The following is a 27,235-nucleotide window of genomic DNA, read 5'->3' as shown; positions in this document are numbered from 1 at the left end:
TAAAACAAAGTTTTTTGATTAACTATTTATTAGGTGTCTTTTAAGGAAAAAATGGTTTAAAATTTAAAGAAATAAAAATGTTACAACAAAGTTTTGACAGCGTACTCGTTAGCCTCTCCTCCCATAAAATTTTAGACGTTTTACCCAGAGAGACTGGGAATAGTTGAGTCCAGGCTTCTCTGCTGGAGGCGCGCCTTGTAAACTGAAGACCGCAGTAATCACACATAGCAAAGGCGACTATGGGCGAAAAAATCGATGGATTTTCATCAAATTTATGGCGAACACACTGAGCTTTGTGTAGGATCCTTGTAACCAACGAAAACTCTAATGGCTGAGAAGTAAGTTTTACATAATCAATCACCCGTTTTCGTTCTATATTTCAAGTTTTAGTAGCTTGTTTGTACGCGGTGAAGTTCGCATCGCTAGGGGGTTATAGCCCTAGCGAGAGCATTTTCAAAATAAATACGCTAGTCCACAAATTGCGACACTATAAACGTTTTTTTCCTCGGCCGACTGCTCTGTAACTGAGATTGTAAGGTATAAAACGGTGTGATTTATCTGGATCGCATTCAATCAAGTGTTTTTAGTCATAAAAGTCTTGATGGGTAGCTGAACAATCGACAGCGAGATTATGAAATTGTGATTTGCGAAGAGGCATTGTTTAAAATATATTGTTTATTTTGGGATCCACCTTTTATTGAACGCAGGATTTCCCAGTACTCTACTCTCTTGCGAAAAGCTCTAATTCGGTTTTATTTAGTGGTTAGATCGTTTCTTTCGATGTTATTCACTGAAGTGTAAAAACAGTTGTTAACGTACTCAATCGAATACACAAAACGCAATTATCACTGTTTGGCACATTTCGCAGATCGACAAGATTTAAGAACTTTGTATTAATTCTCGCGTGCATCATTCGATCCAAATCCTTTTATTGCTAAAATATGGCTTATTTTATTGAATATTTGATGGTGTAAATTAAACAAAATTGATGCTCGATCGAACTATTAAAATAGACTACAAAGCCCACCCGTTCTAGAATCAACTTTGTTCGCCAAAAATGTGAGCTTAATTCGTTTTGAACAAATTAGCGAGATCAAATTCGGCTTCTTTCAGCTCATTAATCCCGTTTTTGGCTCGCAAAATTATTTAGGTTTATACACAAATTGGTGTGTCGGAAGTACCTGTAAGTTTATTTGTTCAAGGACAATTAATTACAATTTTGAATTTTTATTTCCTAGCGACGTGTCACGAAAACGTACATTATTGTCAGCCATTTAATATTGCTGAATCTTATCGTTAAACTGCTCTAAACCCTACATGTGCAGCTAGTTTAAGTTACAGTTGTTGTGTTTACACTATGCCTATCATTTAAATTATCCATCATTGGGCTGGCGGGTTGTTAATTTTCAATGAGTAACCGGTAATAACATGTAAATCATATACTCAAGTACAAAAATACAACAAAATATTGTTTGAGGAACAAGTACAGTCAATGTACTGTAAGCTAACATTGTTATCGCTATGTGCTGGCTGAACAGGAAACAGGAAACAGTTCTTGATCTTTAGGTTTCTTTTCAAGTTTTTGTTGCAAATTCAGGAACTTTGAATAAATTTATACCAGAGCAAGTTCAAACTTGATGTTTGGTGATATTGTGTTAATTGAATTGTTTTTAATGTTTTTCATCTTAATTCGAGGTAGTTTTAATTGTTTTGTGCCATTTTAATGTGAATTCTAATGTTTTTGTGGTAGCAAGATGTAATGGATTATCAAGGCTAGCCTTCTATCTTCTGTTCAGAGTTATTTAACCTATAAATTAATCCTTCGATTTCATTTGTAGACAGGCTATTGTACGTACATCTAGGTACTGTTTAGTAGGCCTTTTAATATTTCTAAATCAGCTGTTAAAGTCAGGACCATACCTTTAATTGGATTTTTCATACATACATGTACATGAAAACTGTGAATATGTTGTCATGTTTTTGCTATCTGTTATCATCAATGCATATGTGAAGCGTACAATTATATTCATTTGGCACATAAGTCGAGTGATTTTATTGATTAATCCCAAGAAAACTTTTCTAGGGTAGGTCTTTTGTTGACCAGTGGGAAACTACAATCCCAGGGGGGTACTCCGGCTTGTAAATGACGGGGATGATCGAATGGAGGCAAAACTCAGGACCCAAAAAAATCCCTAAGTCTTCCGACATTACCCAAAAAAATCCCTGGACCAAAAATAACCCCCAAATAAATCCCTTGTCAAATTACCCCTAAATTGCCGGGAGGGGCAATAACATAACACAAAGAACGCTCGCTTTGTTTATTCATCATACCATAAAAACGCCAAGGCCGCGCCAAGGCACTTTAGTTCGTTTTAAGGTAATACCCAAAAAATCCCCTATCTAAATCAAGTCACCCAAAAAAATACTTGCCAAATTTTCCAACCCAAGAAAATCCCGGAATTGAAAATTTCAAACCCAAAAAAATCCTTCGATCATCCCCGTAATTAACAAGCCGGAGTACCCCCCCTGGGACTACAATCTATATTTAGTTAACACAATGATAACATGAGTGCCGTGAGATTCAGGGATTAAAAATCCTTGTCCCTTTCCAAATTAATATGTCAGCCGCTAGTTGTATCCTTGAATGTACTCAGGCTACACTTGTACACAAATACATTTCCCTTTATGATAAATTTAAAAGTGTTGCTTACAGTGACATATTGCCAAATGACAAATACCTTATTACATGAAATTTTGGCAACACTTTAATTTAGTGAATTTAGTGATTTTTCAAAAAATCGCTAATTAAAATGAAAATATCGCTAAATACAGATTTTCATGTAATTTTGGAAAGAGTTATGTTCCAAAATTTACAAAAAATTGCAAAATTAAAGCTGCTAAATACAGATTTTTCAAAATTGCTAATGTTAATGTGTTGCCAAAATTTCATATAATAAGGTAAAAAATCTGAAATCTGACATGCTCACTCAAGAAGGCAATGTACTGGCCTCAAATTTATAAATGTTAACAGGGATATCTCAGTGATTTTTAATGCATTTATTATCTACAAATTACCTTTTTAGGGCAGACTGGGTTGAGATAATTGAGCCCCGAACTGGGGAACCAATGTATGCCAATCTTAAAAGTGGCCAATGTTTATGGGAACCGCCAGCTGGGGTCAGAGTGTAAGTGAATTTTACGTAAACTATAATTAATTTTTTCTCTTTTTATGACTGTAAAAAGTGTCGTTCATTTTACTATAGAGTACCATGTGTAAATTATTGTTGTGGGATTTGTTTATCCTGTTGTTCCAGAAATTGTCACCCCCACAGAAGGGATGAGAAATTCCTGAGGGTGGGAGGGGTCTCAAAGGCCAAAAACGTTAAGGAAATGTGTGAAGCTTAATTGGAATTTCCAGAGGGGTACGTGTAGGGTCTTAAGAATAATCCCTTCTGTGGGGGAGGTATGGACAATTTATGGAACTATGTACACGTAAAATTTTGAGGTGGTAAAAAAATAATTTGTGGGAGGCATAGTGGCCTAATGCATATGGTCAGCACATTAAACTCGGGTTGTGGGTCTGAGCCCTTTGAGTGTTGTATTCTTGGGTAGTAAACAGTTTGCTCTCACAGTGCCTCTTTCCACCCAGGTGTATTTAAATGGGGGGTAACCCTGCAATGGACTAGCATCCCATCCATGATTGAAGGAGTAGAAAGTACCCCTAGTCGCATCATCAGTGCTATAAAAACCAGGTTTGGATCCGGCCTGATGGGCCACTAGGCTGGAATACAGTCTTTACCTAGTATAGTATTTTTGATGTGATAAATGCTTGGTTAAAAGCTCACTTAACCCCCCCCCCTCCCCCCCAAAAAGGTTTCCTTTGGATCCATGGTTATTTAATAATAGTGTACCATGTTTACAAACATTTATTTTTCAACTAAAAAAGTAGTCCACAAACTGAGAGAGATCTGCTGGATAGCGCAGTATGTTTTCTTAACACTAGTACTTATCCAGTGGATAGTGATTTATCCCTGATAGCGTTATCCACCCTTTAAACAACTGGGCCCTGGGTGGAGAGAGGCACTATGGAACCGTTTGGTTCAATCTCTTTTCTTCTAATTTTAACAGTTTAGTAACAGCAGACACTGTGGGAGTGTGTTATGTTGTGAATTAATCTTTTTGAACAACACTTTTAATAATAAAAACAATTTTTTGTATAAAATACTATTGCAGTCGGAAAGCAAATGACAGCCAGTGGTGGGAACTGTACGACCAGAAGACTCGACGTTACTATTACTACTGTGCTGGAACGCAGACCACAGTTTGGCATAAACCAAAGGATTCAGAGATCATCCCTCTTGCCAGACTACAGGTTAGATTTCAATCAGTTAAATTGCTCCTTCTGACAAAAGTTGGATCTTGAGAAAGTGCAAGCCAGCTAGTCATGTGAGCCATTTCGGTTAGCCTAAAAAGCAAATTGGTTAGCCTCTAGCTAAATAGCACTCCGGTTAGCCTAATTAGTAGCACTGGGGTTAGCCTACAGTTAGTTTGGAACTTAAGGTAACTTGCGGTTAGCTACCAGTAGTCTTTAATTGGGATAAGGGATTTCTGGCTCGCATGGCTCATGGGTCATGCGAGTCATTTCAGTTAGCCTAAATAAAACACCGGTTAGCCTCAATAGCACTCTGGTTAGCCCAAATAACACTCTGGTTAGGCTGCAAATAGTTTAGGTAGCTTGCGGTCAGCCATTTATTGGGATTCGGGATTTCTGGCACAGATGATTTGTTGTTGTGGCTCCAATTCAAAAAATACACACTCATAAGAGTTGTTCTCTTACCAAATTTCTTTACAATGATGAATCAGATCCTGTTTTCTTGGGTTAAAGACAGGTGGTGAGTGGTGTGATTTTGATTTTTTCATTTAAGACACTGAAGGCAAGAGAAAAGCGCAGAGCAGCCAAAGCCAAAGAATTGGAGAGAAGGGAGGGTTCTTCAAGGCGTGAAGGTTCTGACAGAAGAAAAAGGGATGGAAGCCATAGGAAAGATGGTGCAAGCAGTCACGGTGATGGGTCCTTACTGAGAAGAGAGAGCAGCGGAAGGAAGGACGGAGTCACAAGAGAAGGCTCTTCATCACGCCGGCATGGAAGTAGAGAGAAAAGAGAAAGAACCAGCTCAAGAGAACACAGGAAACATGATACAGATTCCAGTGCTCAGGTATGTTTCCAATTGTACCTTTGCTTAGTTTTGTAGTACAGTCAACTATCTCTTAATGGACACCTGGTGTTGGCCCCTGTCATTTTTCAGACATTCTAAGTGTAATTAAACTCCCTATAAGATGGCCACCTCTAAAACAGACAGCTGGAGCAGGTCCCAACAGTCTCAGTTTAAGAGAGAGTTGTCTGACTGTACTAGATTAAATGTTGCATGTGATGTATTATTAATGTTGCAACTAACAGCCTTCCTAACAGCCTTACTCCCCACTCCCCCATCCAAGCCAATAGGAGGTTATAGGGCCATCACAATTTATGGCTAAGTAAAAAACAAAAACAAAAGGTTGAAATGCAAAAGAGTCAAGACCCCATATTAAAGCAGATCACCTAAGGTACTAAGATAAAAATACAAATGAAAATGAAATTATATTACAATATTTGGAGAGAGCAGACAAAACCATGTCCGACTCTCATGCTGACCTCTGACCTGCATTTAGGCTGACAGAAGTGCTATTTAGGCTTACTGGAATGGATTTTGTGCATTGCTGCTTCGCACCTTGTGACGACCCTCAATCTGTGCATTCATAATATTGTGTCAAGTAACATTTGTAACCATATTTTGTTTACCAACAGCCAACTCCTGTTAATGGACCTACCCAGGATGCTGCCCCAGTAGAAAATGGAACAGACAGTAAGCCTTCTGAGGACAATGCAATTGAAAAGATTGACAACAGAAATTCCAAGGAAGCAGGCGAGGACAGCGCAAAATATGCTGCTGGGGATGACTTGGATAAACGGAAGTCACCTGAGCTTCCTTTCCCGGAACTGACTGGCTTGCCAGACTTACCCTCACCTAATGATGAAGATAAAAGAGAGAATGGAACAGATGACGAGGGGCAGTTTACACCGTCAGGGACTTTATCACGGCATGGCAACCTGGATGAGTAAGTGGAGAGATGTATGCTATAAATAGAGAAGAATGAGGGTTAGGAATGTCCAAACCTATCCTGGGGTGCATTTAGACTAGGCAAGTGCACAATATTGAATAAGCATGTAGCTCACCATACCATACTGACATGATTTTTCAGTGTGTGACATTTCAGTCAGGGTTGTACCAGTCTGATTGCATGCTGTAGACGGTAGTGTTATCTAAGTTTTGACTCACATTGTGCTGTCCACTTGTTGAGGAAGGCATCATGGTGATCTCAAATGGGTGGGGATCTGTGAAAATTTTCATTTTCAACATGGTTATTAAATACCCGCTCATTTCCATGAGAATCTCCAACCCAACTCCATGGTGAAAGTACACAGCTTTGTAAGGCTGATTTTTGTGATGATCCCAGTAACTGAAACTTAATTGTAAGGAGGGGGCATAAGGGGGGGGGGGGTCTGAAAACTGCAAAACCGCACAGAAATACGGCACTACAAAACTGCAAACCATGTCAAATTTTACTTTTACCTCAGTTTCAAAACACTTGATCTGAGATGAAGATCCAGCCTGGAATGTCATCAAGTCGCCGTTTCATTCGATAAAACGATTCATCACATCAAGTATTAATTTTACACAAATTATTGACTGCAATTACAAACCACAGGGCTAGTTTGCATAATGATGACTCTTGATTGTGTAGCCTGATACACTGTAAAACAAAACACTCCCGGCTCGAGCTTGTTTAACTGAAGAAAAACAACCAGATGTGAAAAGATCCAGTGGAAACCTAACAGAGTCATATCACTGCAGACAATTTTTCACCGACTACCGCGACCTAACCCACACACCCCTTAGTCTTGTAAAACCCCAATACCGCAGGTTTAAATAAAAATTACCGCAAAACTCCACCAAAAATTAATGCAAAACCGCACTCCCAGCAAACTCTTACGCCTGCCTCTCTAAGTAAGTGCTTATATGACAATGTTATTATACATGTACATGACTATCTCCAAACAGTCGTTTACATTAATTAAGGGGTAAAGATTTTTATAAATTATTACGAATTTTTGTGAAGTCATAATTTGCTTAATTTAGGTGTCAGTATATTACTGTTTACCTTACATTCTTTCTATCAAGCACCTGTGAGGACCACCTCAGCCCCTCAGGGACCATTGAGAGAGCAAGACAAGCAGTGGAGAGTGCCTCCAGGAGCATTTTAGCCAACAGAGCTGCTGCTCAGAACAGAGAAGATGACTCGGTCTTTGTTGAAAGTGGAAAATCAATTGCAAGTAACAAAGGTATAGCATGCATACACGCACAGATTTTGTTTAAACTCAAATTTACAGTGAGCTATAAGGAGTACAATGTAGTTGATAACTTTAAGGAATGTTTCTAGAGGTTCAAACAAAAGAAAATGAGCAAAAAAAGGGAAATTATCACATTTAACCTAATGTTATAATTTCAGTTGCTGCTCCCTTGTAGGACTAAGTATTAAGGGCGTTCGTGCAATAATTTTCTAGTTGTTAGATTTTTTTAAATTTTTATGGGATCAGGTAATGAGTTATTTGTGTCAGAAAGGCATAACTGTCAGTGTGGATCACCCACTTCGTTTCAAAGATAAAGCGCATGGAAAACTACCCTGATTAAAAAAAAAAAAAAAAATGGCACATGTAATTCAATCAGCATGGTTAAAAATGTCAAAGATTAGTACTAAAACGAAGGCAGACGATCTTGGTCACACTTTGTAGAAGTGCGTCTGTTGCGTAAATCAATAGTTCCTAGAGTGTTGCCATCCTTTTATTAAGATTTAACCCTGAAAGAGGCATTTGAAACCATCGTATGGCAAAACAAAAAAGCTCAAATTAAAGCCGAGTTCGAACTTGCGTAGGACAAGAAAAAAATCAAACTTTTAGTCGATATATATGTTTTTCATTTTCTCGCAAAATGTACGGCATTATCCTTAACAATGTGATCCCGTTAAAAAAGTAGGGGTCACCGACCCATTTAGGAAAGTACAAGCCAAGTTAATGTAACGGCTACCCACTCTACCCTATATGTGTTCAGAAAAATTCCTCAGCACGCGCGTTGGATGCATGACGTGGCGTGACGTTGCAACATGCATAAATTATGTTAGAAAGTTAGAAAGCGCAGAAACACTTATTTTTAGCCCTAAGACAGATGCTAAGAATAACTAAAATCATCGTTTTGTTGTTATTAACTTTGGTTGGTGATTTTTATATTAACGCTTTGGGAAATTACTTCCACATGCACAGGACACCAAGATAGTGTGGATGATTCTCTGAGTATAAAGCTCAGAGCAGGAGGCATGCCGGCTACCACAGCACGTTTAGTGGAAGCATGTGCCCCACCCTCCCTTAACGAGAGCCAGCTGAGTATTCGATCATTGAGGCATCAGCGGCAAGTGAGTGACAGTGTGCTGAAGGACCTGAGACATGACGATGATGACGATGATGATGAAGACGAGGACGAGACCAAGTCAGTGGGGACACCCAGTACTTTGCCGCGGCTCAGTCGACCATCATCCATTGCATCACCAGCAACAGGCCCCTCAAAACATAGTACCTTGGTAAGCTTATCTTCAGCTTTTTTTTTATTAACCAAGCTCAGTTAAAATATCACTCAGTTAAAATATCTCCTTACTAAATGCCACACTGTCCTAAATTATTCAATAAATTGTCATGTTCACGGCCCGTATTTGATCAGGAAGTCCTCTGTCGTCTGAACGTAACATACAGGCGGATATTTGCCAGGATTCTTACCAGCCTGCATTCTTGCAAATCACTGCATAACCACAATTCTAGCAATAAAATTCGTTACGTTTACAAGCTGTTGAAAAATAAAAGAATTATCCTGATTTACATGTATCTTGCATAATATCGTCTGATATCAGGCAACTCGGCCTACAGCCTCGTCGGCTAAGAAGGTGATATTCATAAGCTCCTAGCATGAACCATGCGCCAAGTTATTAATGTTGTAACTCTATTTTGCAGGAACGTTCGCATTCCATCCCTGGTTCCAAACCTCCATTGATGCGAGCTCTTGGCGCATATGAAGAATATTTCAGCCATCACAAGAAAGGTGTCTTCAGGCGCAAGAGGATTTCTTTAGCAAGCATGCTGTCATGGTCAAAGGTATAACAATGTCACTAGTGGCATTTGCACCAGTGGTGAATGTTGTTAGCGTTTGAGTTGTTATTCTACCAGTTATAAAAGCTAAACAACCTTTTATAGTCTTAATTCCTGATGAAAAATGCTTAAGGGTGAAAATGGACACATACGAATTGAGAAGGATTCTGTGTTGTTACAAGAAATCAATTGAAAGCAAAAAAACAACAAAAAAAACAAAGGCGAACAAACTAGGTTAACCAACATTTTTTTTGTAATCACCAATCAGAATGTCCTATTCGTTTAACTGACAGGTGCCGATCAAGAAGCCCCTTATCCTGATACAGGACAGGCAGTTAAAGAAGGATGCAATCGATACCTTTAAGCTCATTCTTGGTTACATGGGCGATCGAGCTATCAAAGGAAAATCTCCCGAGAAGTTGGCTCTGGAACTCACAACCAAGGGCTGGAACACGCCAGTTCTGAGAGACGAGATCTACCTTCAGCTGTGCAAGCAGACAACGGACAATTTTAGACCGTAAGTAACGTATATTACGTAAATCTATAAGAAAAGTTAAGTGACTAATCGCTTCTCGCCGTAAGGTTGGTTAAAAAGTATGAGAGAGAGTTTTATTAACTACATCATCTTATCACATGTCATTAAACACGGGGTTTTGACCTTCGTACACTTCGTACACAGCTAATATGCCGTGAAAAAAAATGCAAATAAACAAATTAAGTGCAAAAAGAAGGTGAAATTAGAGAAATTGGTGCTGTAATTTGACTACCTTATTGTTACTTATTTTGCGGGACTTAATTTTCGCAATTTTCGCGATTCTCAAAAAATCGCGAAATTAAGACCCACGAAATATTTCCATTCCATTTTCGCGAAATTAAGTTCCCGCGAAAATAAGTAACAATAAAGTACGTGCTTGTTTCAGGACGTAACAAGGACGGATGATAATGTTTCAGTGAACAAAAGAATTTGATTTGAAGCATTAATTTGATCTTTTTCAGGGAGAGTTTGCGATGTGGCTGGGAGCTCATGGCGATATGCCTGGCTTTGTTTCCTCCTTCGACCAAGTTCTACTCTTACTTGGATGGTTATATCAACAAACACATGGAAGATGCCGACTGGAAAGAGGTTAGCTTCCTTGTTATATTTAGTTTATTAATTACCAACACTTATGATCTATGTTGTCTGCCACTAGCAGTAGGAGTAGCCGGGTGCTTTTAAAATAGATTACATTATAAAGCTGTGAAGAAACTACCTGCAAAATAAAATTTGACCGATATTTCTTAAGAATAAGCTGCCATTCCTGCTGTTTTTTGCCGCACTTTCGTAACGCTTTCCGATTCCATTCATTGATTAGTCAAGTAAATTTTTGGTCCACAGCACTGTTTCTCTGCCAGAGCATCAACACTCTAAGCTATGGGTTATCACGTGAAAAAAGTCTGTTAGCTAAGCCTTTTCCGCAAAACATTACTGCCTCCGTTGAAGCTAGCTACTACTTTGCGAGGAAATACTGAAATCATCGCTTGAAATGCTGTCAGAACACTCCGAAAAAAATTCCTCGCATGTATTCGCTATGTAAACTTCCCAGGTGGATTTATCAACAGTCTATTGCAAAATCCCTTGTGATTGGCTGTCTGAAACCAATGTGCTGGAAAATCGTATTTAAAAATAACTTTACTTGTGATAACGCTGTTTCACAGACGCAGTATGGGAGTTGCACGCTACGGGTAATAGGATCCTGTTATCTTATATTACTTTTAGTGAGGAAAGATCGAAGTTGCCACAAAATGAGAGTTCCCAGAAACCGAAATTTGTATCCAAAATGTGATACTTCAATTCAGTAATTTTATTTTCTCGTGATTAATTCTAGATTCCCGTGACTCAGTACGCCAGACATTGCTCCGTGAGGCTCAAAAGAATCGCTAGAACAGGTGCTAAGAGAGGTCTGAGAAAGCCAAGTATTGATGAAATACAACAGGCTAAGGTGAGTTCGTGAAACAGTTTGCCACATGAGAAGACAAAGAACGTATTCTTGGTTTTTGATCAGTTTTTCTGGTAAGGATGGGCATTTTTTAGCGGCAGCACTTATTTCTCCTTCCAACTGAAAATATAGCCCCCCTGAATATAGTTTATAACGTCTTAGACGTTACGTTCCTTAGCAACCACAACGCACTGACCAACAATTGTTACTAAGTAACGTTACTGACCTTAAAGGGGGCATCGTGGGCTCAGTGCTGTATGCAGTACGTTTTCTTATTAAATCTCTCACATTAGTACGCGCATTGTGATTGGTCATTTTTTGTACTATATAGTACGGCTTGCTTCTTCATTTTTTACAGAAAACAAACCCGATTTATAAGAGCTATAAACTAACCCTGTGGTATTTCTATCCCCAGTCCTCTGTTTTTCACCCGTCCATGTTTGGTGCTACTTTGGATGACATCATGGAGGCACAAGCCAAGCGATTCCCTTCACTTAAGCTACCATGGATTTTACCCACCCTTGCTGAGTCGGTTCTGCAACATCAAGGTGCTTCAACAGAAGGTATCTTCAGGTGAGAAAACAAATTGAAATGAGGCCTTATTCAATATTAAGACAACCCGCGGTAAAGGCTAGCAGTCCTTGAAATTACTTTATATTTTGCTTCCTGTACTATGTCAGCGCTGGGCTTTCACGCAAATGCTATTCTCTTTTAAATCATTGGCACTTTCAACGGTCTCTTCTCTGCTTGTGTACATTTCAGCGCTACGGGTAACAGGGTAATTATCGCTACGCCAAAGTCCATGGCCCTCTTGCCTTCATGAAATCAGCATCTCTGCGTCTATCACGGAGATGTTTTTTCGCCGTTTCCCAGTATGCATCCCAAGGATTTTATCATGTTTTCCCAACAACCCATTAATAAACCAAGGTTGGTGACGTGTAGAGTCTGGAAGTCGTAAAAACGTATTGAAATCTTTAAGCAAGTATTCTAGACAAGGAAAAAAGTATGGAAAATAAATTAAAGAGAAAGTCTGAAAACCTGACAAAAGGTCTGGATTTCTTTTCCAAGCTGCAAACAGTAAAATCTTTGCTCGCTACTCTAATTTCATGTAGATTTTACCAAACCCAAAATGTCATATTTCAGAAGCTCGAAAACTCTCTCCACCCTACCCCCTGACATTACTATTGTGTGGCCGCGTTGCATCGCGGTTACTTTGTATTCCCATCATGGTTACATTTCGGATTCCGCGTTCCTGGATTGTGATCTGACTAATAACCTGGAGTGTCAGTGTCTGGATGTCGAGACAATAGACTGAAGGGTGTCTTGTACTTATTTTTGGAAAAGCTAACACGAAGTGGTCTCTTTTTTTGTCCATTTCAGAGTCCCTGGGGATATCGACGAAGTGAATTCTCAAAAGGTCAAACTAGACAGATGGGAAGTCCCCACGGATATCACTGACCCCCATGTGCCGGCGTCACTACTCAAGCTTTGGTTCAGGGAACTTCACGAACCTCTTATACCGGAACAACATTAATATCCTTTAAAATAAACTAGAATTAGTTTTGGGAGGTTGGTTTTTGATGAATTAGTTATTGCTGTCTAGGGACTTAACGGAGTTATGTAGGGTTTTTTAGAGCTCACAGTTTTATTGTTAACTATGTTTAACAAATTGTCACTAAGCCCTTGTTATTTGTTATCCGTTCAAAACAGGTACATTTATTCTACGATATAAGTAGTATTATAACTTGACTGTGACCCCTAGCGGGTTTTCTAGTCAACGGGGCAGCTATCGCTCAAAGAAAACGAGGGCAGGTTTAATAGACACTAAAAGACAGCTGTCCGAAACCTACAAATGAATGTAAATTTTAGGCGAAAAACAATAATTAGTTTCCCTTTCAAGGGCAACGTGCACGTGATTGTGTTCTATCACCGAATTGATAATATGAGAACCAATCAGATTCACGGATTTCCAATGGAACGGGCTGAGTGTCTACTAATATGTATTATGGGCCCACTACTACTGCACTACTGCAGAAATCTATTCTTCTTACTAGTGCCTGTACATTACGCCATGTTCCCTTAACTCCTTCCTACTGACAAATGCGTAAACAACTGTGACGATCCTACAGTTGCAGTGGCGCTTGCAATGGCTCTTCCTGAAGTCAACAGACTCGTCCTCTCTTACCTTATAAGGTTTTTACAGGTATGACGCACACGTCTGTTTTCGCGCGCGCAGTTCTCGTGTTCGAGAGAAGCCTGGTGTCAACCCTATGAATTCCTTACTGATGACGTAGCTCTACCGATATCCGTTCAGTGTTTCTGATTGGTTGCTCCTTGCTTTTGAATTTTCGCGGTCACGTAATCACATATCTAACAGATCTACGTCATTTGTATGGAATATTCTGAGGTTTTTTTTTTTTTTGCTAAAATGCAAGAAAAAAAAAGAAAATTTCCCACTAAAACCGTGGTCGTTTTCTAAAATAGAACTTCCACCATTTTGAACATTTTGTCCTGCTGGCATGGAAAATCGCACTTGCGCAATGACGTCACAACATGGCGGCTGGTATTTCTTTTTTGGAAGTTACCGGAAGGAAAGATGTTCAAAATGGCGGACGTTCAAAATGATCGTGGTTTAAAAATTACTTCGCCAATTTTTGTAGGAAACATTACTATTTCTTAGCTTTACTATAATTTCAGTAATATTTATAATTTTCAGTGTTTGTAAAAATGACATTTTGCGTTCAAACTTCTCTGAAGTTTAAACGCGCTAAAAGTCAAATTTTCCTTGGTACGAATCGCGCTCTTGGTCATTCCTCTTTTTCTGTTCGTTATTTGCAGATATTTTCCCTTCCCGATCTGTGCGCAGTAACAAAGATGGATGTTAATAACTTGTCGATGGTTTGGGCGCCGAACTGCCTCCGCTGTCCCTCGGATGATCCTAAGGAAATATTTGAGAACACACGAAAGGAAATGACTTTTATGAGAACTCTGCTACGAAGCCTTGATGCATCGTTCATGGAAGGAGTGCGCTGACAAAATATAACGACATCACAACGACAGCAGTAACCCCGCTACGAGACGTAATCGTAATTCCAACAAGAATGATTACATTGAGAGAGAAACAACCAATTTCTTCAGCCCGGCCCGATTAAATGCAAATAATTGCAAAGCACTAATTACCACCACCAACGTTGCATTCCGTTCGCTGCATTAAGGCGTACAAATCGTGAACGGACTGCAAGTGTCTGATTTGAAGAGGCAGAAGCACGCATGTGTGCGGAAAAAGGCGAACCAAACATTGTAAATATGAATAAAGTTCTAAAATGTTGTAGAAACTGTGGATGGTTGTTATGTTAAATTTTGGAGATTTCTCGAGTGTCTGTGCCAAATACCCTATGCCGGGTGAAGGAGACACCTATATGAAATTTTCTCGTCGAATTTTCTAATACCCCCTTAAGAACACTAATCTGGGTTTGGCTCAGCTTATTTTTTGCCCCTATAACATACCAAAATGATAACTAGGATTTATATTTTATATTTTTCTTCGCGTGCAAGTCTAAACAAGATCCTTTGTCGGCTAAATATATCGGCGTTTTGCCCTGGAACGCCCTAAGCGAGACCAAAATCCGAAATTTACACTCCTAAGCGAGACGACGAGCATCCCCGTCTCTTCCGGAAGGGGTCCCCCCCCCTCCCGCGGGGCCATTTGATGTGTACACTGAAAAATCGTCACTCGAAAACATTGCATAACGAGAGGCTACTGGTAACTTACACTCGTGCCAGTCCCCTGTTGTTTGTCGATGAAGTTGCCATGACAGTGACCGTATGCATGATATACGTGAATTGAGGGCAAATCCTACGTAAAACAGAATGTACGCTAAAACCCCCAAATAATGTTCGCTTTCAATTCTCCTTGCAAAGGCCGTTTGACAACGGCTATGGGCAACGATGCAATATACAGCTCGTGTGTAGTCGCTGTTGTCAATTGTGCTTCACATTGAACAAGTGATTTATTGTCTACCGTCATCAGTGTATCGGCGAGGAGTGCCCTGGAATGCATATAATATTACGATTGTGACGCTAGGAAATCACATAACCTTTTTGCAAGCGAAAAGCATTTAATGATTTATTTTTATTAGCAAAATTTCACTTAAGTTTCAACAGCGCGGTTTTAAGCTCTGCTAGCTTTTTGCTAAATATGTAACCGAGCTATTTTATTGTTCAGTTAAATATTTTTATTTAATTTTTATTTAATTTTTTAGTTTTGTTTTATTTTTTATTTATTAAGTTTTAAGTTACTAAGTCTTTCTTGACGAATATGAAACGAAACTTACGTTTGCCAATGATCTCAAAAACATGCTGCAAAAAAAGGAGTTACATATAGAAAGTCAAAAAATTGACTCTGATTCAGTTCTTGCTCTGTCCTCAAACATCAATGAAAAAAACTTAGAATATAAACTTGTTTAAGTAGAGCAGTTATTCCCCGGGTATGGCTTCTTTTTAGCAAATGGGCTATGATGATTTAGAATACGCACAAATATTTTTTCTATAAACGTACTAACCGTACAATAGCAGATGGCGTTATAGCGCAATGACAATAATATATTCCAACATTGTCGGTTGAAATTTTAATTAAACAAGCGATAAGTAGAAAATAAAATTAAGTTATTTAATTGCTTATCGTTCCATAACATTTCAGTTTTCCCAGAGTGTGATAGCCAAGCTCCTTAGGAGGAGTGGTGTCTCCAAACCTCAGCTGCATCACGGGAAGGTGGGATTTTTCTGTCAGCCAACCGCTGTCCTCGCGCCACTTAGCATCATTTGTGTCGCAGTTACATCCATAGCTAGTGCTACAGTTACGAGTTACTCCGCATGCGCACTTGTAAGGAAAGCTCGAGTTACTTCCTCCCCAGTGCGTCATATTGTCTCCATCACGTGACACCCACCAGCCATACACGTCACCGTTGTAAAAGAGTATTGCGTGATGACATTCGTACTTGATAAACTGCTCACAGTGTGTAGATATGGCCGTCAGGTTTCCCAGCTGCAGAAGATTTGCCCCAATGTAATGAATGTCACGCTTGTAGCTGCCTGGTTCTTCGTATCCTAGCACCAGTGTTCTTTCCTCACTGTCGTGACTGATGACTGTCACGCCAACTTTATTCTCGTTAGTCATGTCACAGTAAACAGTGAAAGGTTTCACGCCTCCTTTACCATCAGGGTCAATGACGTAAGAACCACTTGGAGCTTTGGGATTGTGTGACTTGATGTCACTACAACTTTTACTTTCTACAAGGAAATGTTAAAACAAATCCAAAGTTATGTTTGACATTGACAGATAGAAGAAGTCAAAATTTTAATAGCTAATGTTTTTAATTAAAAAAAGCGTTTCTCTCCACTCCCACCCCCCCCCCCCCCCATCACAATTCCCTTTCGGTTTTAATCACCATTCCTGAACTATGTTATTACATAACCGTTTTTTAAAAACATCTTTACTTTATACCTCCTTTGACTTCCACTTTGCAATGAGTTCCAAAGAATCCCAGCTTGCAGTGACAGCGATAGGAGTTCAGTTCATATTCAGGAACACAGTCGGCACCGTTCTTGCAAGGTTCGCTTTCACATGGAGACTGAAAATAAAGTTACTGTCAATTATAATATACAATATGCATTGATAGGTACAGCAAAAAATGTTATAACTTTATATATCAATCTTACCCAAGGACTGTAATGATGGAAGGTAGCATTGGCGTGAAACTTTTTAGTTGCTCTGTGCTTGTCAGTGGCCAACAACTCACACAGACAGAAGCCTTTCGAGTCAGGATACGCCGCCATGTTAAACGAAAAACACTTTGGTTCACCAACACAAAGGAAAGTGCAATCTAACTGATCTGCCACCATGGACGATGTTATTTTCTTTACCCATAAGTAGTGGAAGGGATATCGCTTAAAGTCGCCAACAGAGAAGTCGCCTGTTGGATTTCGATAAAGAGCACTGTCTTCCATAGTGTACATCATCATTAACTGAGAGAACAGAAACAACAGGAGTGGCAGGAGTAGCATGGCTCGGCCACTAGCGACAACAATGTGTCGTTTGAAGGAAATTAGCGAATGCTCTCTTTAAATTGAATAGAAATATGTTAACCACGTCGATTGATTGATTGGCTTGTTCGTTAATATGGTAATTAACTGTGACAACTAAAACGTGCAACAACTCAGCTATCTCCACTGTTTTGGATATTACACGTCCTTTATTTGAAACTAAATTAAAATTAATTCACTACTGACTTGCTAGAAAAACTTCAACATAATTACAAAAATCGTAGAACTTCGTTGTTTTTTTAAAATTTGCGATATTTACTTACTAATATTTTTTATTTAGAAAACGCTTAAGACAGAAAGAAATTGTCATTGAATAAAAGTAATAAAGTCAATATTATTTAAATGAGTCGAGTACAAGCAATAGCTATGTCCTAGTAAAACTATTAGCATAATTATGGGTAATAACTTTGGCGAGCAATGCCGGTTGGAATCAAATTAAAAGCCAATTTAACAGTGCATAAGGAGGGTGTGATTATATAACGATAACACTAGAAAAAGAGTTGAAAAGATTCATGAAAATATTGGGAAATTCAAGAAAACTTATAATTCTTTTCGAGCTCATTAAATGTGGCGGTATGCCAATGTGAAAATCTCCTTTCCTTTAAAGAAACCAATTAATTATATTGCGTTTTTGTTTTGTTTTAGCCCAAAGCTATGGAAGGTAAACATATTTCAAGTTAATTAAATAATTTTGGGCTGCACGTTTAGTTTGGCACGCTTGCTTTTGGATGATTGAAGCGCTCCCTTTTTCGTAAAAGTAAAAAAAATAAATTTATAAGGATAGTACTTACTTTGATGTCGTTAAGAAGTTTTAGTTTGCTGACAAATTAAAATAATATTGTTGACAAGGAGCGCTTGTAAAGCTTTTGTCACATTTTGGCTGTTACGAAAACAAGGTTATTAGTATTGCTCCTATAACTGTTAACAAAAATGGACGCCTATTTCGGCACGTTTGCTGTTTTTAGAGCACTTCCTTCGTAAAATAAAACCGTATATAAGAGAAAGTGCTTACTTTGAAGTCGTCTATGACAGGGTTGTTCAAAAGCCAATTAACAATATATTCAGGATTAAGAGCTGATCAAGGTTTTAATTTCGCTGATATAAAAGAGTTTTTCATTGCTAATAACACACTTGAAAACATCACTGACTTTACTGAGTTCTGCAATATTCAGGAAACACAGGGCTGGACTGAATAAAGGTAATTCAGAGGAGAAAAATTCAAAGCATTTCCGAAGATATAGTGCGAAGAAACTCTAGGTGTTGCGAAGATGGCCGAAGTTGACCTAATGCTTTCGGAAGATAGCCGGAGATCATTAAAAGAGTTGCGAAGATTGTGCTTCTAATTCCAATTGTTTTTCGCCCTGACTATGTTGTGTGTAGAACGACGTAGTTTTACTCCGTTCATGTTAGGTGTTGCATATACATACAATACACTGTTACAATGCGATTGCCTCCCTCAACCGTGGCCACTTAGGCAGCGAAAGCTAAACCGTTTTGTAGACTGAAAACAAATAATTACAACTTCGGTTACATGAACATCGGTTTTCAGTGCAATATAGCATTTGAAATTGTTTTCCTCCTTTTCAATGTGTAACTCATTTTAAGTCTGCAATGCAAAAGCTTGACTCATTATCTGGAAGACATGAAAAACCGAGGAGAAGATCTTTCGGCAATCGTTTACTTTTCTGTCACCTTTCCCCTGCAGTAAGACATTAATTTGCTGGAAACTATATTTCACTCGTCCATTACGAACACTACTTGTGTTGTTTTCTAGGGCTAGAGACATTGTTGTCACCTGCTAGCTATTGTCGTAAGAACCTCACCCTGGCAGTGAGGTGGCCCGCGGGTATTTATGAGGCTAACAGTTCCCTTTTTTAAGCGCGTTTTAAAACGGGAAAACGAGAAGCGATTGCTTAGATTTTTGAGAATCTGAAAGTAACATAACATGAACTTTATTTCAACTCAAATTGTAGAGTAGCCTGAAAAAGGCTAATATCTTCGAGAAACAAAAATTGTAAAAATGAAAATTTACATTTAAAATCTATTTACATCTATTTACATGAGTAAAAAAAAAAAAAAAAAAAAGTTAAAATATACCATTACGCCTGAAAGGAGATTCCTTTTAGGAGTCTTTTAAAACCAGTTAAAGTAGGTTCAGATCTTACATTATTAGGTAAGGAGTTCCAGGCCTTAGATGCAAAATAACGAAAAGAGTTGAGGCCATAAGTAGTTGTAACAGGTTTACATAGTGATAAAATATTAGTTCCTCTTAAAGAGTATTCAGACTGACGCAAAGTAAGCATGTCTTTAAGATACTTAGGAAAACTGTCATAGTTCAAACATTTGTAGATAGTGATTAACATATTCTTTTTCCTTTGGTTGTACAGAGTTGTTCCTTCTGATTGTTGTAGTAGCTGTTGGTAGGACGAAACTTTATCATTAAAGACAATACGTAGGGCACGCTTATTAAGAGATTCTAATTTCTCACAGATCCTAGTACTACAAAAATGCCAGACCATAGAACAAAATTGAAAATGAGGCAAAATGAAAGCATTGTATAACTTTAACTTGGTGGCGGTACAGATGAGATTACGAAATCTTATAAGTTTTATAGCGATCAAACGCGATTTGTCTAAGTTATGAGCGATTTTCAGAAGCCTTCGTTTTTAATAAAATGCGATTATTTTTTAAAATGCCACGATGAATTTTTTTGTAATTACCCCAAAACGCTGTCAAACAGTTGACGTTTACTCACAACAACTTACAGGAAAATCCACTCCGTAGATTTCCTGAACGAGCGACATCTTTATTTTGCCTTTAAAAACTGTTGTGTTATGGGTCTGACTTGACCGTCACATAAATGTGATAACAAGAATGATTACACTGAGAGAGAAACAACCAATTTCTTCAGCCCGGCGCGATTGAATGCAAATAATTGCCAAGCACTCACTACCACCACTAACTTTGTATTCCGTTCTCTGCACTAGGGCGTACAAAACGTGTCAGACTGCAGGTGTCTGATTTGAAGAGGCAGAAGCACGCATGTGTGCAGAAAAAGGCGAACCAAACTTTGTTAATATGAATAAAATTCTAAATGTTGTAGAAACTGTGGTTGGTTGGAGATTTCTCGAGTGTCCGTGCCAAATACCCGAGGGTGGAGGAGACTCCTATCCTATATTCGTCGGAATTTTTGAATTATCCCCCGTTCGAACACTAATCTGGGTTTGACTCAACCTTTTTTTTGGCCCCTAAAATGATAAAATAGGATTTATATTTTTATATTTCTTTGCGTGCAAGCCTAAACGAGACCTTGGCGGCTAAATATATTGGCGTTTTGCCCAGAACTCAATCTTGCTCAATCTTGCGGAATATCGTCTGATTTTAGCCAACTCGATCTACGGCCTCGTCGGCTAAGTATCAGGCGATATTCCGCGCGATTTCGCAGGATAATTGTTAAATATACGCTAAAACCCCCAAAAATGTTCGCTTTCAATTCTCCTTGCAAAGACCGTTTCACAAAGGCTATGAGCAACGGTGCAATAATGCAGCTCGTGTGTAGTGGCTGTTGTCAATTGTGCTTCACATTGAACAAGTGATTTGCAGTCAACTCTCTTTAAGACGGACACCGTTGGGACCGGCTCCATTACAACTGTCCGTCTTAGAGAGGTGTCCGTCTTATAGAGAGTTTAGTTACAGTAAAATGACTGAAAAACGGCAGGGACCATTACCAGGTGTCCGTCTTACAGAGGTGTCCGTCTTTTAGAGGTGTCCGTTTAGAGAGAGGACTGTATTGTCTACCGTCATTAGTGCATCAACGAGGACTGCCCTGGGATGCATATAATATTACGATTGTGACGCTAGGAAATCACACAACCTTTTTGTTAGCGAAAAGAATTTAATGATTTATTTTTATTAGCAAAAATTCACTTTTAAAGTTTCAACAGCGCAGTTTTAAGCTCTGCTAGCTTTTTGTTAAAAATGTAACCGAGCAATTTTATTAGTCTAAGTCTTTCTTGACGAATATGAAACGAAACTTATGTTTGGCAATGATATCAAAAACTTGCTGCAAAAAATAGGAATTACATATAGAAAATCAAAAAATTGACTCTGATTCAGTTCTTGCTCTGTCCTCGAAAATCAATGAAAAAAAACTTAGAATATAAACGTGTTTAATATATGCTATTTACAAGGCTAAAAGGTTAAAAATTTTAACATTAAAATTTAAATGTTAAAACCAAACGTTTTTGGCTGTTCAAGTGCAATCATCACCCTGATGATGGCAATTTAAATTTTTTTTAAAACCTGTTTAAGTAGCACTTCTTCCTCGGGAAGGGCTTCTTTTTAGCAAATTGGCTATGATCATTAAGAATAAAAATATTATATATTTTTTCTATTAACGTACTAACCGTACAATAGCAGATGGCTTTAATCACAATGACAAGAATATATTCGCATAAAATTTTAAGTTACAAGTGATAAGTAAAAACTATATTTATTCATTTGCTTGCAATCCCATAACACTTCAGTTTTCCCAGAGTGTGGTGACCGTACTCGTCCGGTCCCCCAGTGTCTCCAAACCGCAGCTGCATCACGGGAAGGTGGGATTTTTCTGTCAGCAAACCGCTGTCCTCACGAAACACAGCATCATTATTTTGACAGTTACAGCTGGCAACGTTGTTTGCACACGTGCCAGTTACTCCGCATGCGCACTTGTAAGGAAAGCTGTAGTTACTTCCTCCCCAATACGTCATTTTGTATCCATCACGTGACACCCACCAGCCGTACAAAACATTTTCAAGAATGTGTTGTGAATCGTAACATTCGTACTTGATAAACTGCTCACAGTGTACAGATATGGCCGTCAGGTTTCCCAGCTGCAGAAGATTTGCCCCAATGTAATGAATGTCACGCTTGTAGCTGCCTGGATCTTCATATCCTAGCACCAGTGTTCTTTCCTCACTGTCGTGACTGATGACTGTCACGCCAACTTTGTTCTTGTCAGTCATGTCACAGTAAACAGTGAAAGGTGTCACGCCTCCTTTACCATCAGGGTCAATGACGTAAGAACCACTTGGAGCTTTGGGATTGTGTGACTTGATGTCACTACAACTTTTACTTTCTACAAGGCAATGTTATAACAAATCCTAAGTTATGTTTGGCATTGACAGATGGGCTAGAAAGTTAATAGCTAATTTGAGAGGAGGGAGGGGAAAATTGTGTTCGCTCGTTGAAGACATCCAGTGAAAGAGAATTGAACACGCTTGCCTCGATTCTATGTAAGGAAACATGAAGAATATCCCGTATGAACGGAAGTACCATCTATACGTGAAGCTAAGAGATGCATACGTCTCAAGCTGCATAAAGTTATTTATTTTGGGAAATAAATAGCCTGTATTTAATTAAGTGTTTCTGTCAACACTCCAACCCCCCCTAACGCCCCTCCCCCCTTATCACAATTCCCTTTGGGTTTCAATCACCTATCCCCCCCCCCCCCGAACGTTCAAAAACATATTTATTTTATACCTCCTATGACTATCGATTTGCAATGAGTTCCAAAGAATCCCAGTTTGCAGTGACAGCGATAGGAGTTCAGTTCATATTCAGGAACACAGCCGGCACCGTTCTTGCAAGGATCGCTTTCACATGGAGACTGAAAAACATAATAACTTTGGTTATAATATACTATTCATTGATGAGTAAAAGCTTGTAACAAATGGCCTTATATACCAATCTTACCCAAGGGCTAAAATGATGGAAGGTAGCATTGGCGTGAAACTTTTTAGTTGCTCTGTACTTGTCAGTGGCCAACAACTCACACAGATAAAGACCTTTCGAGTCAGGATACGCCGCCATGTTAAACGAAAAACACTTTGGTTCACCAACACAAAGGAAAGTGCAATCTAACTGATCTGCCACCATGGACGATGTTATTTTCTTTGCTCGTAAGTAGTGGAAGGGATTTCGCTTAAAGTCGCCAACAGAAAAGTCGCCTGTTGGATTTCGATAAAGAGCACTGTCTTCCATAGTGTACATCATCATTAACTGAGAGAACAGAAACAACATGAATGGTAGGAGTACCATGACGCGGCCACTAGCGACAACAATGTGTCGTTTGAAGGAAATAATCGAATGCTCTCTTTAAATTGAATAGGAATACTGACTAATTAATTGATTGGCTTGTTCGTTATTATGCTAATTTACTGCGACAACTAAAACGTGCAACAACTCAATTATCTCCGGTTTTGGATATGCTGTGTTACACGCCCTTTATTTGAAACTAAATTAAAATTAATTCACTACTACCTTGCTGGGAAAATTTCAACATAATTACAGAAATCGCAGAACTTCGTTGTGTTTAAAATTTGCGATATTTACTTACCACCCTGACTTACTGATATTTTTTATTTAGAAAACGCCTAAAACAGAAAAAATTGTCACTGAATAATAGTAATAAAGTCGATATCATAGCGTATAGGTAATAACTTTGGCAAACAATGCCGGTTGGAATCAAATTAAAAGCTAATTTAACAGCGCGTAAATTGTCCAAGGAGGGTGTGATTAGCCTGTGATAACACTGGAAAAAGACTAGAAACGATTCATGAAAACTGTATTAGGAAATTCAAGCAAACTTATAATTCTTTTCAAGATAATTTAATGTGGTAGTATGTCAATGTGAAAATCTTCTTCCTTTTAAAGAAACAAAATAATAATATTGTGTTAAATTGTTTTGTTTTAACCCAAACTTATTTATGTTGCTATGGTAGGTAAACATATTTCATATTAATAAAATAATTGTCGCTGCACGTTTAGTTTGGCACGCTTATTTTTTGCATGTTTAAAGTATAAAAGTTAATTTATAAGGATAGTACTTACAAGAAGTCGTTTAGGAGTTTTAGTTCGCTGACAAATTTAAATGATATAGTTGACAAGAAGCGCTTGAAGGGCTTTTGTCGCATTTTAGCTGTTACAAAAACAAAGTAATTAGTATTGCTCCTATAACTTGTAACATAACTGCACGCTTATTTCGGAACGTTTGCTGTTTTTAGAACACTTCCCTCGTAAAAAAAATACCGTATATAAGGGATAGTACTTACATCAAGTCGTCCATGACCGGGTTGTTCGAAAGCCGATCAACAATATATTCCAGAATTAAAAGTTGATCAAGGTTTTAATTTTGCTGGCCATGGTATACTGAAAAGAGTTTTTCATTGCTAATAACACACTTAAAAACATCACTGACTTTACTGAGTTCTGACTGCGTAAGAGAAATTCAAAATTCAGGAAACACAAGGTTGGAAAAAAAGGTAATTCAGAGCAGAAAAATTCAGTGCATTTCCGAAGATATAGTGCGATGAAACTCTAAGACAAGCCGACGGTCATACGAGGTGTTGCGAATATGGCCGAAGTTCATCTGATGTCTTCCGAAGTTGGCCAAAGATCATTATAAACACTAATTAAAAGAGTTGCGAAGATTTCGCTTCTAGCTAATTCCTCTTTTTTTTCGCCCTCACTACGTTGTGTGTAAAAAGACATCCGTTCATGTTAGGTGTTGCATTTAAAATACAATGCGACTCCCTTTCTCAACTGTAGCCAGTTAGACAGCGAAAGCTAAATCGTCTTGCAGACTGAAAAAAAAAAATACAACTTGAGTTGTTTGAGCATCAGTTTTCAGTGCAATACAGCATTTGGAATTATTTTCCTGCTTTTCAATGTGTGATTGATTTTAAGTCTGCAATGCAAAAGCTTGTCTCATTATCTGAAAGACACAAAAAAACCGGGAAGAAGTTCTTTACAACTGTTCTCTTTCTGTCACCTTCACCTTGCAGTAAGACACTAATTTGCTGGAAACTCCATTTCACTCGTCCATTACGAACACTACTTGTATTGTTTTCTAGGGCTAGAGACATTGTTGTCACCTGTTAGCTATTGTCGTAAGAACCTCACCCTGACCTTACCACTTCGTGCCCAGTGACACATAAGGCCTCATTTCTGTAGTCAATATTGATGGGTTTCGTTCCAAGAAATACGATATGTTACAATACCTGCAGAATTCTTAACATAAATATGTCGTTCATGATAAGAGTGTGAAAATATATTTTAATATAAAAATGCTTGACTTATTTTCTGATTAAGAAAGTAGGGAGAAGGGAATGAGATGAGTGCGATTATGGTTTTCTTTCTCCTTCATCTTTGCCTTGCATCTTTGTGCCGTGTAATGTCGCACGTATAGAACATGTTAGGTGTGGGCATGTGGATTTGAATCATTATATTTGTAAGGCAAGAGAAAGCGAGAGAGATCTATATTCCGTTATTTTCTTTCCTATAATCCATAAAAGTGATTTTATTGGAAGTAATAGAATACGTTGCATACCTAAAGAAGTGTTTTGTTAAAGGAACTGGACGAAATTTGAAAAAGAGAGAGATAAATGTCTTCGTGGTATTGATGAAATTTTCAAGATTTTATTAAAATCGTCAGGTTTGCGCGCTTTTAAAAAAGTTGGGAAAGATCATGTTATTTCTCTTAATTATATCTTGTGACAAGCGCGGACAAAGAAAAGCGCGGACAAAGAAAAAATCTGAGTCCCTGACAGGAAAAGAACACAGTTCCATCCATTAGCCTGTTCCAAGCGTTCTCTTAGTTCGGGAAGCAGCGCGAAGAACGGCGAGTGAAAAACAAGCCTAAGGTAGGTCGGAGAGGCGCGTCGAAAGAACGCTTCACTTACCCTGAATACTTTGCCTTTTTGGCGCTACTACCAAACTAACCGAATGCCTAGAACAGGCTTAAGTGTGGTATGCAAGAAAAAAGAAAGCATTCGGCAATTATAGGAATCAAAAACACAGCCCCGCGCAGTCCGTACGTTAAACGCGTGTTTGTAATGCCGACTGTTGCTTTTAAAAACTTTAAGATCGTACTTAAATGCGGTAGATATTTTGGGTCATTATAAGCATATCTCTGAAGCGTGAACGACATTCTTTGTCGACCCCAGATTGCCGCAAAATTGTGTTATGGTCTGGGACGAGAGTAGGTGTGTGAGCGATCTTGGAATCTTTTAATGGGACACGGTAATTCGGTAATTATAAATGGCAAACAGCCCGGACATCGCGAATTAGGACCGGAGGCGAGTGCTGTTTAACTGCAACAAGTATGTGATTTTTGAGCACTCTGAGGTAACCTTCCGACAACTAGCCTTGGCTTCTATTTCTTTTTGTCCCGCCTTCCGAGTGCTCCGGGAAGACGGTTCGCACTCTTAACACAACCCTCAGACAACCTGAAGAAATAAAGCTTACACAAGGTAAAATCGCTCTCGGAGCATTACCTTCTGTTTATTTGCTCGCAACACTGCAAGTGTGGGATGCCTCGTACAGTTGTAAATGATCCTAAAATATGAACCAATGAATGCCTATTACCTTGTTTTCTTGGCCAAAACGACTAAACGGAGGGATTCGAATGATTTTCCGTCTGTAGGTCTAAAGAAAGAACAAGGCAGGAAAACGAATTTAGAACATGTACAGTTCCAGTACCGAGGCGATTTCGTTCAGAAAATCTCATTGACCAGTTAGCCCACTTTTTGTTTCATGGTGTTTTTGTTATGACTTGGAAAATGATCGCAAGGGCGAATAGCTTTTGCCAAAATAATGCATTTCAGAAACAAACAGACCACAGACTACGGACGAGATCTGAGCCCGCAGATTCACTGTCCAGGTTGCTAGGTAACTAACTCAATTGAAGTGATCATTCCCAGACGGCGTACCCGGTTATTGGAGTGTATTCTTAAGGATGAAGGTGAATAGGGGTACGCAAAACCGCCGAACCGTGACGTGCTATTTTTTTTTTGGCCAAGTCCCTGAATCCGCCACTATTTTAAGTTCA

At 38.7% G+C, this 27,235-nt stretch overlaps 3 protein-coding genes across 3 annotated transcripts; 1 reads left to right on the top strand and 2 right to left on the bottom strand.

Moving 5' to 3' along the window:
• The first annotated feature begins 202 nt into the window (after positions 1–202).
• LOC144650985 (uncharacterized) lies at positions 203–14,602 on the top strand. The gene is made up of 15 exons (XM_078510834.1): positions 203–338; positions 3,084–3,185; positions 4,234–4,372; positions 4,926–5,213; positions 5,843–6,153; positions 7,278–7,438; positions 8,414–8,727; positions 9,152–9,292; positions 9,580–9,803; positions 10,283–10,409; positions 11,152–11,265; positions 11,678–11,835; positions 12,643–12,795; positions 13,357–13,465; positions 14,101–14,602. Exons 1-15 carry the CDS (start codon positions 328–330, stop codon positions 14,293–14,295), a joined length of 2,547 nt encoding a protein of 848 aa, XP_078366960.1. The 5' UTR covers positions 203–327; the 3' UTR covers positions 14,296–14,602.
• A 1,329-nt stretch (positions 14,603–15,931) lies between these two features.
• On the bottom strand, positions 15,932–17,340 carry LOC144648634 (contactin-associated protein-like 2). The gene is made up of 3 exons (XM_078508142.1): positions 16,981–17,340; positions 16,766–16,892; positions 15,932–16,551 (listed from the first exon to the last, which is right to left on the bottom strand). The coding sequence occupies exons 1-3, from the start codon at positions 17,323–17,325 to the stop codon at positions 15,932–15,934; spliced, it is 1,092 nt and encodes a 363-aa protein (XP_078364268.1). The 5' UTR covers positions 17,326–17,340.
• Positions 17,341–21,860: 4,520 nt separating this feature from the next.
• Positions 21,861–23,462, bottom strand: LOC144648025 (contactin-associated protein-like 2). Its single transcript, XM_078507676.1, has 3 exons — positions 23,101–23,462; positions 22,888–23,014; positions 21,861–22,483 (listed from the first exon to the last, which is right to left on the bottom strand). Exons 1-3 carry the CDS (start codon positions 23,443–23,445, stop codon positions 21,861–21,863), a joined length of 1,095 nt encoding a protein of 364 aa, XP_078363802.1. The 5' UTR covers positions 23,446–23,462.
• Positions 23,463–27,235: the final 3,773 nt, after the last annotated feature.

Source organism: Oculina patagonica, chromosome 4, assembly GCF_052425735.1.
Source record: "Oculina patagonica isolate OP01 chromosome 4, crgOcupat, whole genome shotgun sequence".
Taxonomy (NCBI): Eukaryota; Metazoa; Cnidaria; class Anthozoa; order Scleractinia; family Oculinidae; genus Oculina; species Oculina patagonica.
The sequence above is the reverse complement of the archived record's forward strand: the minus strand, read 5'-3'. Positions and strand labels throughout refer to the sequence as shown.